The 13,964-nt window shown below is 39.4% G+C and overlaps 1 protein-coding gene across 1 annotated transcript in view; it reads right to left on the reverse strand.

Annotated features, from left to right (window-relative positions):
* Positions 1–13,964, reverse strand: part of ARHGEF26 (Rho guanine nucleotide exchange factor 26) — a 112,798-nt gene that overhangs the window by 71,212 nt on the left and 27,622 nt on the right. The window contains exon 6 of the mRNA XM_080657834.1: positions 10,171–10,331. Coding sequence (XP_080513960.1) covers positions 10,171–10,331 — 161 coding nt within the window. The remainder of the gene's footprint in view (positions 1–10,170; positions 10,332–13,964) is intronic.

Genomic DNA, 13,964 nt, shown 5'->3' on the forward strand with positions numbered 1-13,964 from the left:
AAAGTAATTCCAATGAACTCCCGATACACAGACAGTCTTCTTGCCACAGAGGTCCCTTTGTCTGAATCCCCCACAAGTGACAAGGTCAATCTTAGCCAATCTTGACATTTCTATGGAACCTTTCCACCACATTTTTTTCCAAGTTCAAATCATTTCCCGAAACCTTTTGGAAATCCAAAGAAAACTCTGCATAGATAAAGTATCAGCTAAGTCCTTGAACAAATACCATTCATGATTTTTTCTCAAGACATTTTTCTATAAATATACTTATAAAATCTAAAGTGTCAAGGTTGGTATGATTTAATCCACATCCTTGAAAAAAATAAACCCAAGAGTGTGGTAAGAATATACTGAATTAATATTTAAAACAGTATTCACCTGTCTTCTCAGCATACAGAAAGTACTTTCAGAATTTTTTAAGAAAGTCGTGTTTTCACAGGTTTTACAAGAAATTTATGTTTTAAAAAATTAAAATTTTGTGCTGTGAGGTTGCTGAGTTTTACATTACCACATAAGGAATGAAGAATTCTCTCATTTTAGTCCTAAGAAAAATTTGCAAACTCATTTTCTATGAAAATTTATTTTGGAAACATTCATTTTTTCCCCCAGAAGAAGCAGCAGAAAACTATCATCTGAATTCAGTCAGCGTGTTCCAAAAATTTTCTTCCTCAAATCACTATAAAAGCAATTTAAGGAGTTTAAGATAAACTACTTGGATGCCTTTTTAATTTTACTGTATTGTTGCATGTTAGGGTGTCTGATTACATAGGAACCACAGGACACTTTATAATCAATGAGCTTCTTCTACAACACTTCCCCCATGGAGACACACTCCGAGACTGCTTATGCTAAGGACACTGGACAGCAGCCCTCGCCTGGGGAACAATGGCCACAGGGAAATGACAGGCCGATGATGTCTATGGCATGGCACACTGTGTCAGAAAAGTAGCTGCTCTTTGCTTTTAAGGTCTCGACATTTTACGAGGTCACAACATTCAAAATAAAACAAAAGTCTAATCACTCTCTATGACTAGCTCCATGGGTGATGTACACCACAAAGAGTGAATCCTAATAATTTCCAAGATGGGTAATCCCTAGAAGAGGCCTAAAATGAAATTGAGCTCTGTAGACTGAACCCTGAACTGCACTTAAAATTATATATATATATATATATATATATATATATATATATTTTTTTTTTTTTTTTTTGAGCCCTAGCCGGTTTGGCTCAGTGGATAGAGCATTGGCCTGCAGACTGAAGGATTCTGGGTTTGATTCCAGTCAGTCAAAGGTACCTCCACTGCAGGCTCAATCTCCCACCCTGGTAGGGGCGAGTGCAGGAGGCAACCAGTCGATGTGTCTCTCTCACATCAATGTTTCTCTCTCTTTCTGTCCACTCTCTCTAAAAATCAATGGAAAAATATCCTCGGAAAAATATGTTCAAATAAGAATCAAAAACCTCACTAGTTTCCATTCTATTTGAATGAATGAATGAATGAATGAGTGAATGAAGCAACTTCACATAATTAATTTAGGTCTAAGTCTCCTTAGCAGCAAAAGAAAAATGCTGGCACTTCACAAAATGCAATATAGGATTAAATCAGATGAAATAAGAACTGTTTGAAAAAGACAAAATCGATGCCCAGATGCTAATAATTAATGCATAACAATTAGAGGCAACAGCCCAGGATCAACAAGTAATCAAAAAGCTTAGAAGAGCTTGCTTTTGAAAGTTAATTCATCAACCATGTGCCTTGTGCTTAAATCAAGTGCTAGATTTAACTTGGCTAGACCACAAAGTTTACATTAAAATCTTTTCCATCGGCCAGAAAAACTGTGTGGTCCTGCTTGTTTAACTCACAACTGGCAGAGTCAAAAACCCATGTAATGGTTCAAAATCCACAGCTGTAAATGCAATGCAGATGAAATACTGCAACTAAACCCCAGCCATTGTTTCTTTTTCCACCAAATTCCACCCTAGTTTAAGATTGATAACAGCTAATGACTACAGTTGGTAACACTTTCATCTGTCCCAACCAGGATCATTATCCAAGTTTAAATCTCCATGTTAACAACTCAGAATCCATGGAATCTTGGAGCTTGCAAAAGCAATGCAAAAAAAAGGCAAAAAAGCATGTAGTAGCCCCAAATGTCTGCAAAAAATAACCAGAACAGCATAACTGGCAGCTGGAGCATGTCTGGGCCTATTGCGAAGCATTGGTCCAAGGATTCTACCACTCTAAGGCAAACCCCAGACAGGGAGCAAGGAAACAGCTCAGACTTTCGTGCTAACCTAAAACACAACTCCCAAGCCTTATGCCTAGGGAAGAATCCATTTATTTTTATTTCATTCCAAGTCAAAATAAAGATGATTGCTACAATGTTGTAAAACATACCCAGGCACATCACTGTGCTGGAATCTATGTACAGCAAGACCTGTCCTTTAACCTAGTCTTGGACCAACGCCGGCAGAGATAGACCGAGAGGGGACATACACACAAAAGCCAATAAATACAAAACTCAGAGTCCTTTCAGAAGGTCAGACACAGATGATCAAAATGACAGTAATATCAACAAAATCTCTGCTATGTGAGAGCTTATGTAGTGTTACACTGATTGCTTTACATGTTTTATCTCATTTAATTCTCATAACAACCTAGGAGATTAGCTATAATTTCATCCCCATGAGATACATGGAGAAACTAAGGTTTAGAATTAATAAGCACTTGTCTATACTGTTACTGAAAGAGAGATATTTTTTAAAATTTGAGTTTTTATAACCTTCAGCTTGTTGTTTCCTGCAAAACTCAATAATGATGATTATAATAATGTATTTATTTGAACATAAATATTATTGATAAAAATGATAAAATGTTACGTAACTCAAATGATGCCAATCACCATTTGCCAAAAATAGGGCAAAGGGTGCACAGGTACCTGACTACCGGTGTTCCAAAGGGAAGCGGGGCAGAAGGCTCCAGGTGTCAACCGTCACTGTATCCCTATTCCCTGTCCAGCACACCCTTCCTCACTGGGGCCTGGGCCTTCAGGTTCAGGGGTCATCTATCTTGCCTTCAGCTGGGGTGAACCTGGGTACCATCCATCTGTGTAAAACTGAAGAAAGGTCTGGGCTCTGAGGACTTCTCCAACAGGCTTTCGGTGTTTTGTCACATCTTTACCCCAACTTCGTTATCAACTCTGCAGCTTCCAGAAATTCAGGCTTTTAAATCTGGTTCTTTCTTGGTGTTCTTCACTCCCAGTTTGAACTTTCTTGGATTGTCTGAAAGAGTTACCGAGCACCCAGGTTTCAGGTTCCCAAATGTTGCTGGTGTGTGTGTGTGATCTCTCTCTCTCTCTCTCTCTTTCTCTCTCTCTCTCTCGTCCCTGTGCATTTGCGCATTGACTTTCCCATCATTTCTCATGTGGCTTCCGAAGGGAATGAATGCAAAGTCATCTTTAATTGGCGGTATCTCCCTTGCCAAGCCTTCAGATTCCCCCACTGCCTTCCTGCAATCTTCACTAAAAAGACTGCACCTATTACTAAGACGCCTGTGGACTTTCTTTCTTTCCCTGAAATGATACATAAATAACTACTTATTTCTTTTACTTTTACTTCAGTCTGGGGTCATGGGTAAAAGCTGAAAAATGTGGACTAAAATACCCGTTATTACAGAGGACTTGCACATGAACTTCTTTGTCCGCTCATCTCAGGAAAGAGAAAAAAGACAAGGAATGTCATAAAAACATTAACAGCTTTTGGAAGTCACCGTCTTTTAACCGTCAGCAGAAGAAATTTTGGTTTCAGGAAGAATAAAGCTTCTTTGCTATATTAAGGGAAACAGGTCAATTGCTTTATTTACCAAAGATTCTGTGATAAACATACTGAATATTGAGTAAGGAAGGAACAGTTGCTAATGAAAAACAATGGGAATGGCGATGACTTCAGGGCAAAAATTAAACAGGTTCCACAATGTAAACAGTCCCATATTCTCTGGCCTAGTTCAATTTAATAGGTCTTCCTTTTAAAATTTACCTTTAAGAATCCGTCAGGAAGGATAAAATGCTAATATTAGTTTTGCAAAACTGTTGAAGGTTTATTGTTAAAGCATTCAAGTTTAGCATGTCAATTATCAAATAGAAAACACACTTCACAAGGCAGCTATACTGCATCATTATTTGAGTAAAAGGTCATTCATTATGTTGTAATATGAAGGCATATCATAAAATAATATTAAAGTGTGTACATTTAAAGCAGTATTTAGTATCCTGTGATATTTCAATTTTAATATAATCTGTTTAAAGTTGGGGGGACAAAATCTTCAGGAGAAGCAAATGTTGGGTGAGACCCATTCCGAACGTGCACTATGAACTACAATCCACTCTTCCACACCAAGCGGAAACTAGAGACCGTGGCATCAGTTTCTTATCTTATGTGGGGAACAAATTCAGTTCCTTGGGACACAAAAGCATAGTGAAGGATATTTTTATTTTACTCAGTGAAAACTGAAGGCAAGCATAGTTTTAGCTTTCTATTACTTTCCAAAGAAATACCAATGTTTCAGCTTTAACATGGGAAAAAGAAAAACAAGCACCATGCAAAGTTCTTTTGAAAAAAACGTAACTGAAATAGTTAGCATAGCCTATATATTTAGAATGAAAACTCAGAGTTGAGGGTGAAAATGTATCATTTTATAAAACATCAAAACAAAGGCTCATCTAGTTTTCATTTTGTAGAAAACCTTTCAACACAAAAGACCTTAGCGTTTCTAAATACAGCAGGAGGGTTAATATTCAGCCGTAAACAAAAGACAATTTCCTTTCCTGATAGTATCAGTCTTTTAGAATTGACATCTTAAATTCAAAAACAATGGGAATTAGATCATATTCTCCTACAAAAGCATGCATATAGTCATACTTGTAAATCTTTTTCTCTTAATATGAAATTATGTAAGAATTATTCTAAATGAACATAGATATATGAAGCAGAACACAAAAAAAGAATAACCCAAGGATGTGTACAAATATGCAAAACATACACTACATATGGTGTTTAGTTATGAATTAAGACCATTCACTTTGAAACCAATTAGCTAATACTCCTTTTACACAGGATGCTTAGGCTTTTAAGACTTCTTGGGTCCTTAAAAGACAGGGAGATCGTGAGTCCGGCAGATTTCACGAGTTTGAGTGACAGGGCAGTTAACACAGTTAAGGTGGAAGGAAGTAGGCCCAGATTTGGAGATCAGCATGACATTGACCTAAGACATACTGATACTGCCCACACTTAAAGAATCTAGCTCTACTCATCGCATGAAAAAGAAAAGAGGGGGACAAATACAGCTACCTGCCTAATTACACCTTTATTTATTTATTTTAAAATACATTTTTATTGATTTCAGAGAGGGAGAGAGCGATATACTGGTAAACATCAATGATGAGAAAGAATCATCGGTAGGCTGCCTCCTGCACGCTCCACACGGGGGATCAATTCCGAAACCCAGGCATGTGCCTGCCTGGGAATGGGACCATGACCTCCCAGGTTTACAGGCTGATGCTTAACCACCGAGCCACGCCAGCCGGGCCCCAATTACACCTTTAAAGAGGGTTACAAAGAAAACAGCTGCCAGGCCCACGGCACTGACAGGAAGGGCGACGGGAGGGCGACAGGGCATTCAAGAGAGAGCGAAGCCTCCACTGTGGAGAGGCTTTGAGGGAAGTCCACGCAGTTCGTATCCTATTTCCTTCATTTCTGCCCCAACCACAGGGTCCTCAAGTATTTCTGTGCCAGAATTCTGACCAAATTTCTCTCTTTTGTTTTACTCTATGCATGCGTCTCAAGGAGGGCACTTCCGGTCTTTGAGTGGGACAACTCATGCTCATGTGGGACTGTTGTGCCAATTGCAGGGTGCCTGCTACCTCTGGCCCCCACTTACTAATGCCAGTAGAACCACCAAGTCACTGGAGCAACCAAATATGCATTTCCCAGCACCCCTAGGGAGCAAATACAGCCACCGCCACTTAAAAAACAATGCTACAAGCTCTAGCATCTCATGGAGAAACACCCCTATGACTCAAATCCTAACACATTCAGTCAAGATTTTTCTCTAATCTGCTTCCCCTCAGGCTTCACAATCACTTCAAACCTGCCCCAAATTGAATTTCTTATCTCCCTCACGAAGTCCCAACCTGTCTCTCTTCTATTCGGGCCAATACAACCACCATCCACAGTCAGCAAGGCAGAAAGCTGGCAGACAGACAAAACTCCTCCCCCTTTCTCATCAAGTCCTCAGGATTCTATGCTCTAAACATCCCTCAAGTCTTTTCTTTCCAACTCCTTATCAGATTCCCATCATCTCTGGCTGTGTTCCTGGAATGGCCTCTGATCTTTCACCATCTTCAGATCCTCTCTAATGCCTTAGATTTTACAGTTACCTTCCAGGCCACCACCTCAGTCCCCTAGTTAGTGCCGCAATGTTTCCACACAGCCTCGGCAGGGCACACAGAGGCCTTCACCTTCCTCAGCTCCGATTCCCACCGGGGCCCTTAAGCCCATAACCTCCAGCCTGACCCAATGGACCTGCCAGTTTCGGGAGATGTGCCCTGCATTGGGATGCCTCTGCACAGACGCTGGGAAGGTCCCACTGGCCACCACTGGCCGCTGGGGACCAACAGCCACTGGGCAGATGCCATCAGCTAATATACTCTAGAACCCAGGCACCTTGTAGAATAGGAGGTTCCATAGTATTGACTGAAAGGAGCAATTTTTTAAAAAATATATTTTATTGATTTTAGAGAGGAAGGGAGAGAGAGAGAGAGATAGGAACATCAATGATGAGAGAGAATCATTGATTGGCTGCCTCCTGCACGCCCCCTACTGGGGATCGAGCCTGCAACCCAGGCATGTGACTTTGGCCATAATAGAACTTGGGACCCTTCAGTCTGCAGGCCGACACTCTATCCATTGAGCCAACCCAGCTGGGGCAAGAAGCAATTATTTATAAAAAATAAAAGAATTTAGTATGGACCTGTCACTGATAAACACACACACACACACACACACACACACACACACACACACACACACCAGAACCAGAATTATCTTGTCCCTGTCGTCTCCATAAAAGGGCTTCTTGGTGTTATTTATGGCCAGTAAAAAACCTGAACTACCATAAAGGGGACCGGATGCCACACTGTTAAGTTGACTGTTGAGCATGTTCTGACCTCAACTGACACTAAATATCCTAGCGCCTAGAGCTACCATTTCTCGTTAGGTAAAAGTAACATAGCACTTAACAGGCCACACTTAATCAGTAATACCCAATCCAGACACTGACCATTTGTTTTACTCAAGATTCTGTTTGACATTTTCTTAGGACTGGAAACTGTTGTGGGCAGCACATTAAATAGTTATCACTTGAGAGTCATTCTTGGAGACCGAACGCTGGAAATTCAACCAATAGGCATTACATAATAAATGGGCTTTGCCAACATTCTGAGCACTTTACATTTTTAAAAGGCTGTATCTGAGTGTTTCAGATACGTAAATGGTTTTTCAAACTGAATTAAATAAACGTGTGCACTATGTTATTATAAAGCAGACATAAGATTATCATGAAGAAGCAGATTCTAGTTGAAATATAACAGAAATTAAATATCACACAGGCAGCTATCCAAATTACAACATTACATTTCAAGTAAAAAACAAAACAAAAATGCAAAGAAAAGGATATTTCTTTATTTGTTTTTTAATGGAGGATGAAAGTTTCTGAGTTTTGCTTTTAATTAAAGAAAGAAAAAATCATCCAGAATAGCCCCTTCCTATAAAGCTACCATAGAAATGAAAATCTGCTTAACAAAAGCATAAAATATTTAAATTTTATAAATGATTAAAATGAAAATAAAATGTAAATCTATCAATTTAAATGAAATGACTTATTTCAGGGTTAACCAATTTTGAATTTTTTTTATACCTTTTTTATTGATAAGAAATGATCTGGCCTGGCCAGGGTGCTCAGTGGTTAAGCACTGGCCCATGAACCAGGAGGTCATGGTTTGATTCCCAGTCAGGGCACATGCCTGGGTTTGAGGGCCCGATCCCCAATGGGGGTCGTACAGGAGGCAGCCGATTGATGTTTTTCTCTCATCCATGTTTCCATCTCTCTATCCTTTTCCCTTCCTCTAAAAAAGCAACAAAAATATATTTAAAAAAAATGATCTGGAGAAGTAGCAACCTGATTGAGGTTAACCAATCACCGAAAGAAGTGACTGCCTGGTTAACCCAGGCTCCTTCTGAACCACGCCGACACACAGGCAGTCAAGGCCCAAAGACTTCAGGAAGCATCCTCAGGTCAACAGAGCTGTTGTTGCTTAATAACCAGAATTTACCAAAAGCTTTCTCTGGAGTCATTAAGACACTGGGAGAAGCTGACCAATGGCCACATGATTCAAAGCACAATTCCACACTGGAGTGAAAACATGCCATGAGGGTTTTCGGAAAACATTTCTATTTTAAAATCATGACTTGCAATTTACAGTTATCAAAACAGTAATAATTCTTCATAGTGATGTAGCTAATCTGGAGCTTTGTTTTCCTTCAACTGAAGTACAAGTTATAATGAAAGAGACTCACTTTGAAATCTAAATACCTTTGGAAGAGGAACACGCCATGTAAGGGAGAAAAGCAAGCTTCATTTCTCTTACCCAACCTGGCAAGACAGCCCTGGCTGGTGTGGCTCAGTTGGTCCCATGCAAAGGTCGCTGGTTCGATTCTTGGACTAGGCACATGTCCAGGTTGTGGGCTTAATCCCTAGTGGGGGGTGTTTGGGAGGCAGCTGATTGATGCTACTCTCTCACATTGCTGTTTCTCTCTCTCTCTCCCTCTCTCTCTCAAATCAATAAAAATATATTTTTTAAAAAAACTGGCAAGACTGGTATCAAAAGCACCAATGGGTGGACCACAAGCAACAGAAAAAGCTTCTGAGAGAGGATTTCCCAGCTCCACCACCCCCACACCACAGGCACACTGTTCCCGCAGGCCCAGATCTCCGAACGTGTATTTTAAGTACCCATGTCAATAACCAGATTTCCAGGATCTTTTCTGGTGCCAGAATCTGGCTTCTGCAGCTGTGCCACTATCATGAAACATTTGGAAATCTCAGTGATCTGACCATGAATTTCATCTCTCTGCAGTAGCCCCAACTCACGTGCTGATCTGTTTAGCATGGATGTTCAACCTTGTAGCTCAAAAGAAAAGTGCACCTTGTATACAGTGATGGAGCCAGCAGACATACATAAACACGCTAACGTGACTGCCTGGCTCCTCCCTGAAGTGACATAAGAGCAATGTTTGGATTCACAAGGAATACTCACACCAAGGCAGCACCAGTTTTTGGCCATCCTAAAGACTGTCCAACTTGTAGGCCCTCTATTTAAAAGGTACCCTTATAAGTAAGAAGGCTTAAAGCTTAAGATTTATTAGTTGTACAATAAAACCAACTTTGACCCCACCACATAAAATTGCCGATATTCGGTCCATAAACAGCAGCTTCATATGGTTTGCTTTCGTGACCTTCTGGTACGTGGCCGCAGTACAGGCTGTGTAGTTTGCTAAGAAGCACAGAAAAGCTCAATGCTGGTATATCAAGTTCCTGCACTCATTAAAAATGATACTGAAAACTCTTCCAGCAGCGCTTATGAAATGCTAAATATGGAAAACCTATAGAAATCATTATGGTCATTATAAACGCATTTCAAAAATAATCTTTATGTGAACAAAATAATAATATATGAACAAATATAAGAACATAAAAATGTAAACAAAATCATTTCTGTATTTGCTTGGTATGATCGGTAGTTATTTTTCTTTCCCAACTAAGTGCTATTATATCATTGGCATAATTGAAAATGAAAAGAGTGAGCAGAATGAGGGAAGAGAAGGAATGAAGAGACCTTAGATAAAACAGTCTGCTGTGACAATTAATTACATACTTAGCATCTGTCTCTGTGTCAACAACCTGAAACATATCTTTAAATTTATTTCAAAGAATAAAGATAAAAGCCAATTGAGTAAATGAGATTTCATGTCTACAAATGCCTTCCTTTTGAGATAACACAGGTGTCTGTTAGTAAGTAATGTGTTGGCATGACCAAAGGCAAATAAAGGGAACTTACTTTTTGCTTGCCTCACAGACGTCTGTAATATTGGAGAAAAGATGGTGACTCTCTGTTTTGGTCATTGTGTCGCTCAGTTCTTTAGAATTTTTAAACATTCGTATCAAGATCTCCAAGCTGAGTAAATATGAATGTTCAGAGGATATAACTTCAAAGATAGCCTGGTGAGGAGGAAAAAGAAATATATCATTAATTCTATTAACTGAAGAACTAAATATAACTCCCATAATTATGCTTATAGTATAGGATGAATATAATATCTTGAAAAGTACAAAAAGATAAGCATGAAGAAAACTGTATTGCACCTGGCCAGTGTGGCTAGTGGTTGAGTATCGACCCATGCACCAAGAGGTCACCGGTTTGATTCCCGGTCAGGGCACAAGTCCGCATTGCAAGCTCATCCCCAGTTTTTCTCTCATTGATGTTTCTATCTCTCTCTCTCAAAACACACACACAATAAAAGCATATTTACAAAAAAATAATAATAAAGAAAACTGTATCACCAAACTACTGCCTTTCTATAAGGCACTTATACCCAAATCTTGAGAGAGAGAGAGAGAGAGAGAGAGTCACTGCCCATAGTGTAAATAAGAAACAATGAAATCATCACTTGGATAACTTGAGATTGCATCCTGAGGTTATACTTTGCCAAGGGCAAGGAAGCCCTATGTTAGGAAGCTAGGGCATGTGATAAAATCTCCGTGTGACACTAATTAATCTTTGGGGTCATCTCCTGCAGTCCTGCTTTCAAAGCATGTTGCTCTGGGACAATAAGGATTTACGGACATCACTTAGGATTCAAAGAAAATTTTTCACAAATATAGTCCTTCGCTCTGTCTCTGTGGGACCTTTCTCTACCTATGTTTGAATCTGAATCATCTGCAGTTAAGAACAGCAAACATTCTGGGTGTGTTAAGAGAGCATGACTGTACCTACCCTCAAAAAGCTCTTAACTGCTTCAGGAATTCTTTTATATCAACTCATACCTATTGAAAGCAATTCTGTCTGTTCAACATGCCACCACCTCTGCTCTTGTCAGTGTCTCAAGAAGGAGCGAAGGACCCTCTGCAGAAACTCTTGGTGTCAGGCACACAGAGGTTTCCCTGATAAGCATTCATTCATGAAGAAATGCCAACCCACATAGGTGGATGGACATCAATGCCCTAGGTAAGGAATTCATCTAGTCCCTTAACAAAATCAACTTCAGCTCCTCCAAGAATGGCAACACAGGGGAAATTCCTCCTTAGGGAGGGATGGTGGACATCCTGAGATTCACATCCTTCCTGGAGACCTCCCTAGTAACACTGCCATCATCACCTTGCCCTCCAGGGCTCCTCCCTGCAAGCCCTTGCTCAGAAGATTCTTCCCAGGACGCCCTGTGCTGCTGCTAAGGCTGGATGGGAGCAGGGCAGGCTAGGCAGGTAGAGGCCTGGCTACTGGTGGGTGGGCCATATTTGCAAGTCAGATTAGTGGTGCCAATCTCAATATGCATCTCTCTTTTCAGCGTCCATAAGCTTTTAGGGAAGTCTTACTTCAATGTACTTCAATAAGCCTTGGTTGTGCTCAGGGATTTAAGTGATATAACATTCTAAAGAGTAAAGATTAAGCACATTAGGCGTCTCACTGAACCTGTTTCTTATGTAATTCTATAACACAATGATCAGTCAATCAATATGATTATCCCCAGGAAGTGCAATGCCAACTAAAGAAAATTGTCACTTTCTAATCAAAACTAAGGGATTTCAGGTTGCTGATGGATAGGACTTAAAATATTTTAAAAATTAAAGACTTTTATAATCAAATCCAAAATATGAAGGTTTGAACAAAAAGATATAATGAACTATACAGAACAGATCACAGGAAAAGATGAATAAGTGGTACTTACATATAATAGGGTTAATGTCATTGTTAAACCACCTGCAACAGAGCCATTAACTACTTAAAAGCAAATCAGGTTACCCCTGGTAAAAACAGCTACATAGGAATAGAAAGAAACGATAAAGGTAGAGTTGCTGCTGTCACAACTTTTTGCATATCGCAAATCTGAATAATTATTTTCAAAATATAAGGAAAATAGAATAGCTCCCAATAGAAAAAGTTTAAAAGAACAAAAATGTTCAAATGGAATTAGGACTCTGGAGAAGCTCTTGAATTTGTCCACAGGGAAAGAGAAACATTGTTTATACCACAATGCTAACAATAAAGAAAAAAACATGTCACCTACGGTCCATCATTTGGAAAACAGATTTTAAAAAGGTGGTACTGCCCGGCCAGCGTAACTCAGTGGTTGAGCATCGACCTATGAACCAGGAGGTGATGGTTCGATTCCCAGTCAGGGCACATAACCTGGGTTGTGGGTTCAGTTGCCCAGTGCAGGGCATGCAGGAGGCAGCCAATCAATGATTCTCTCTCACCATTGATGTTTGTATATCTCTCTCCCACTCCCTCGGTCTCTGAGATAAATAAAAATATATTTTTTTAAAAGGTGGTCTGCTCTAGCCAGTTTGGCTCTGTGGATAGAGTATTACCCTCAGACTGAAGTGTCCTGGGTTTGATTCCGGTAAAGGGCTTGGTTGCAGATTCCCTGGCCCTGGTCGGGGTGCGTGCAGGAGACAACCAATCGATGTGTCTCTTGCACATCGATGTTTCTCTCTGTCTCTCCCTCTCCCTTCCCCTCTCTCTAAAAATCAACGGAAAAATATCCTCGGGTGAGAGTTAACAAAAAAAGAAAAAAAGGTGGTCTGAATGCGTGATCTAGATTAATACGCATTAACATTGATAAATCTCAAAAACAATGTTGGAAGTAAAAAGTAACCAAAAGTATGTTCAGAATAATGTCATTTATCTATGTTTTAACACACACATACACAGAGGCGTGCACACACACACACCCCAGTACATGTATATAAATCTATAGAATACATTTAACAATACCGATTGGACAGTTATACATTAATTCATAATTATAGTTGCCCCTGGGATTGAGAATAAGGGTATAGGACTGAGAATGAGAATATAGGACTTCTAGTTTATTGAAAATCTTATTTTCTTTACTTTTAAAAAAATGAAGTAAAATTATAAATATAATTTAATTCTCAGTGACGGTTATACCAATGTTATAACTTTAAAAAATGGCAATATAATGTGCCCTTATATTATTGTATTACTCCATGCCAATGAAATAAGGATACAACATGACCTTTGTAAGATTAATTCATATGCATGTATATGCAATAAACTTATATAAATATGCATAAGACAGGTGGAAAATGCTTTGAGACCTTCACAGTATTATCACAACAAGCAATTTTCTTAAACTGCAGTTATTTAAACTTCAAGTTGTGAAATCCTATTGTTATGTTTTATTTTTTATTAAGTAAAGTTTTACTTTGGTATAATTTTAGATTTACAGAAATATCGGAAAGGGGGCCCGGAGTTCCTGTGTTTCCTTCACCTAGCTTCCCCTAGCCAGGGTCCATCACATAACCAGGGTACGTTACATTTATCTACAGACAAATGTACACACTTTATTCAGATTCCACCAGTTTTTTCACTAACGTCCTTTTTCATTCCCGTTTAAATACCTGGACTAGGTGCTTTGTTTTTAAGTTAACGCCAGGATATTGTAAAACAGTCTTTCCTGGGAGCTTATGTGCAGTTGTATTTGACAGTGATCACATACGTCTTCTGTAATTTTATTCCTTCCATGCCTGTATTCATTTCATACATTTGCAAAGGAAAGCACTTGAGCAAGTGCACACAGTAGGTGGAAGCACACGCACGCTTCAGAGCTC

The sequence above is a fragment of the Plecotus auritus genome (assembly GCF_963455305.1).
Source record: "Plecotus auritus genome assembly, chromosome: 2".
NCBI lineage: Eukaryota > Metazoa > Chordata > Mammalia > Chiroptera > Vespertilionidae > Plecotus > Plecotus auritus.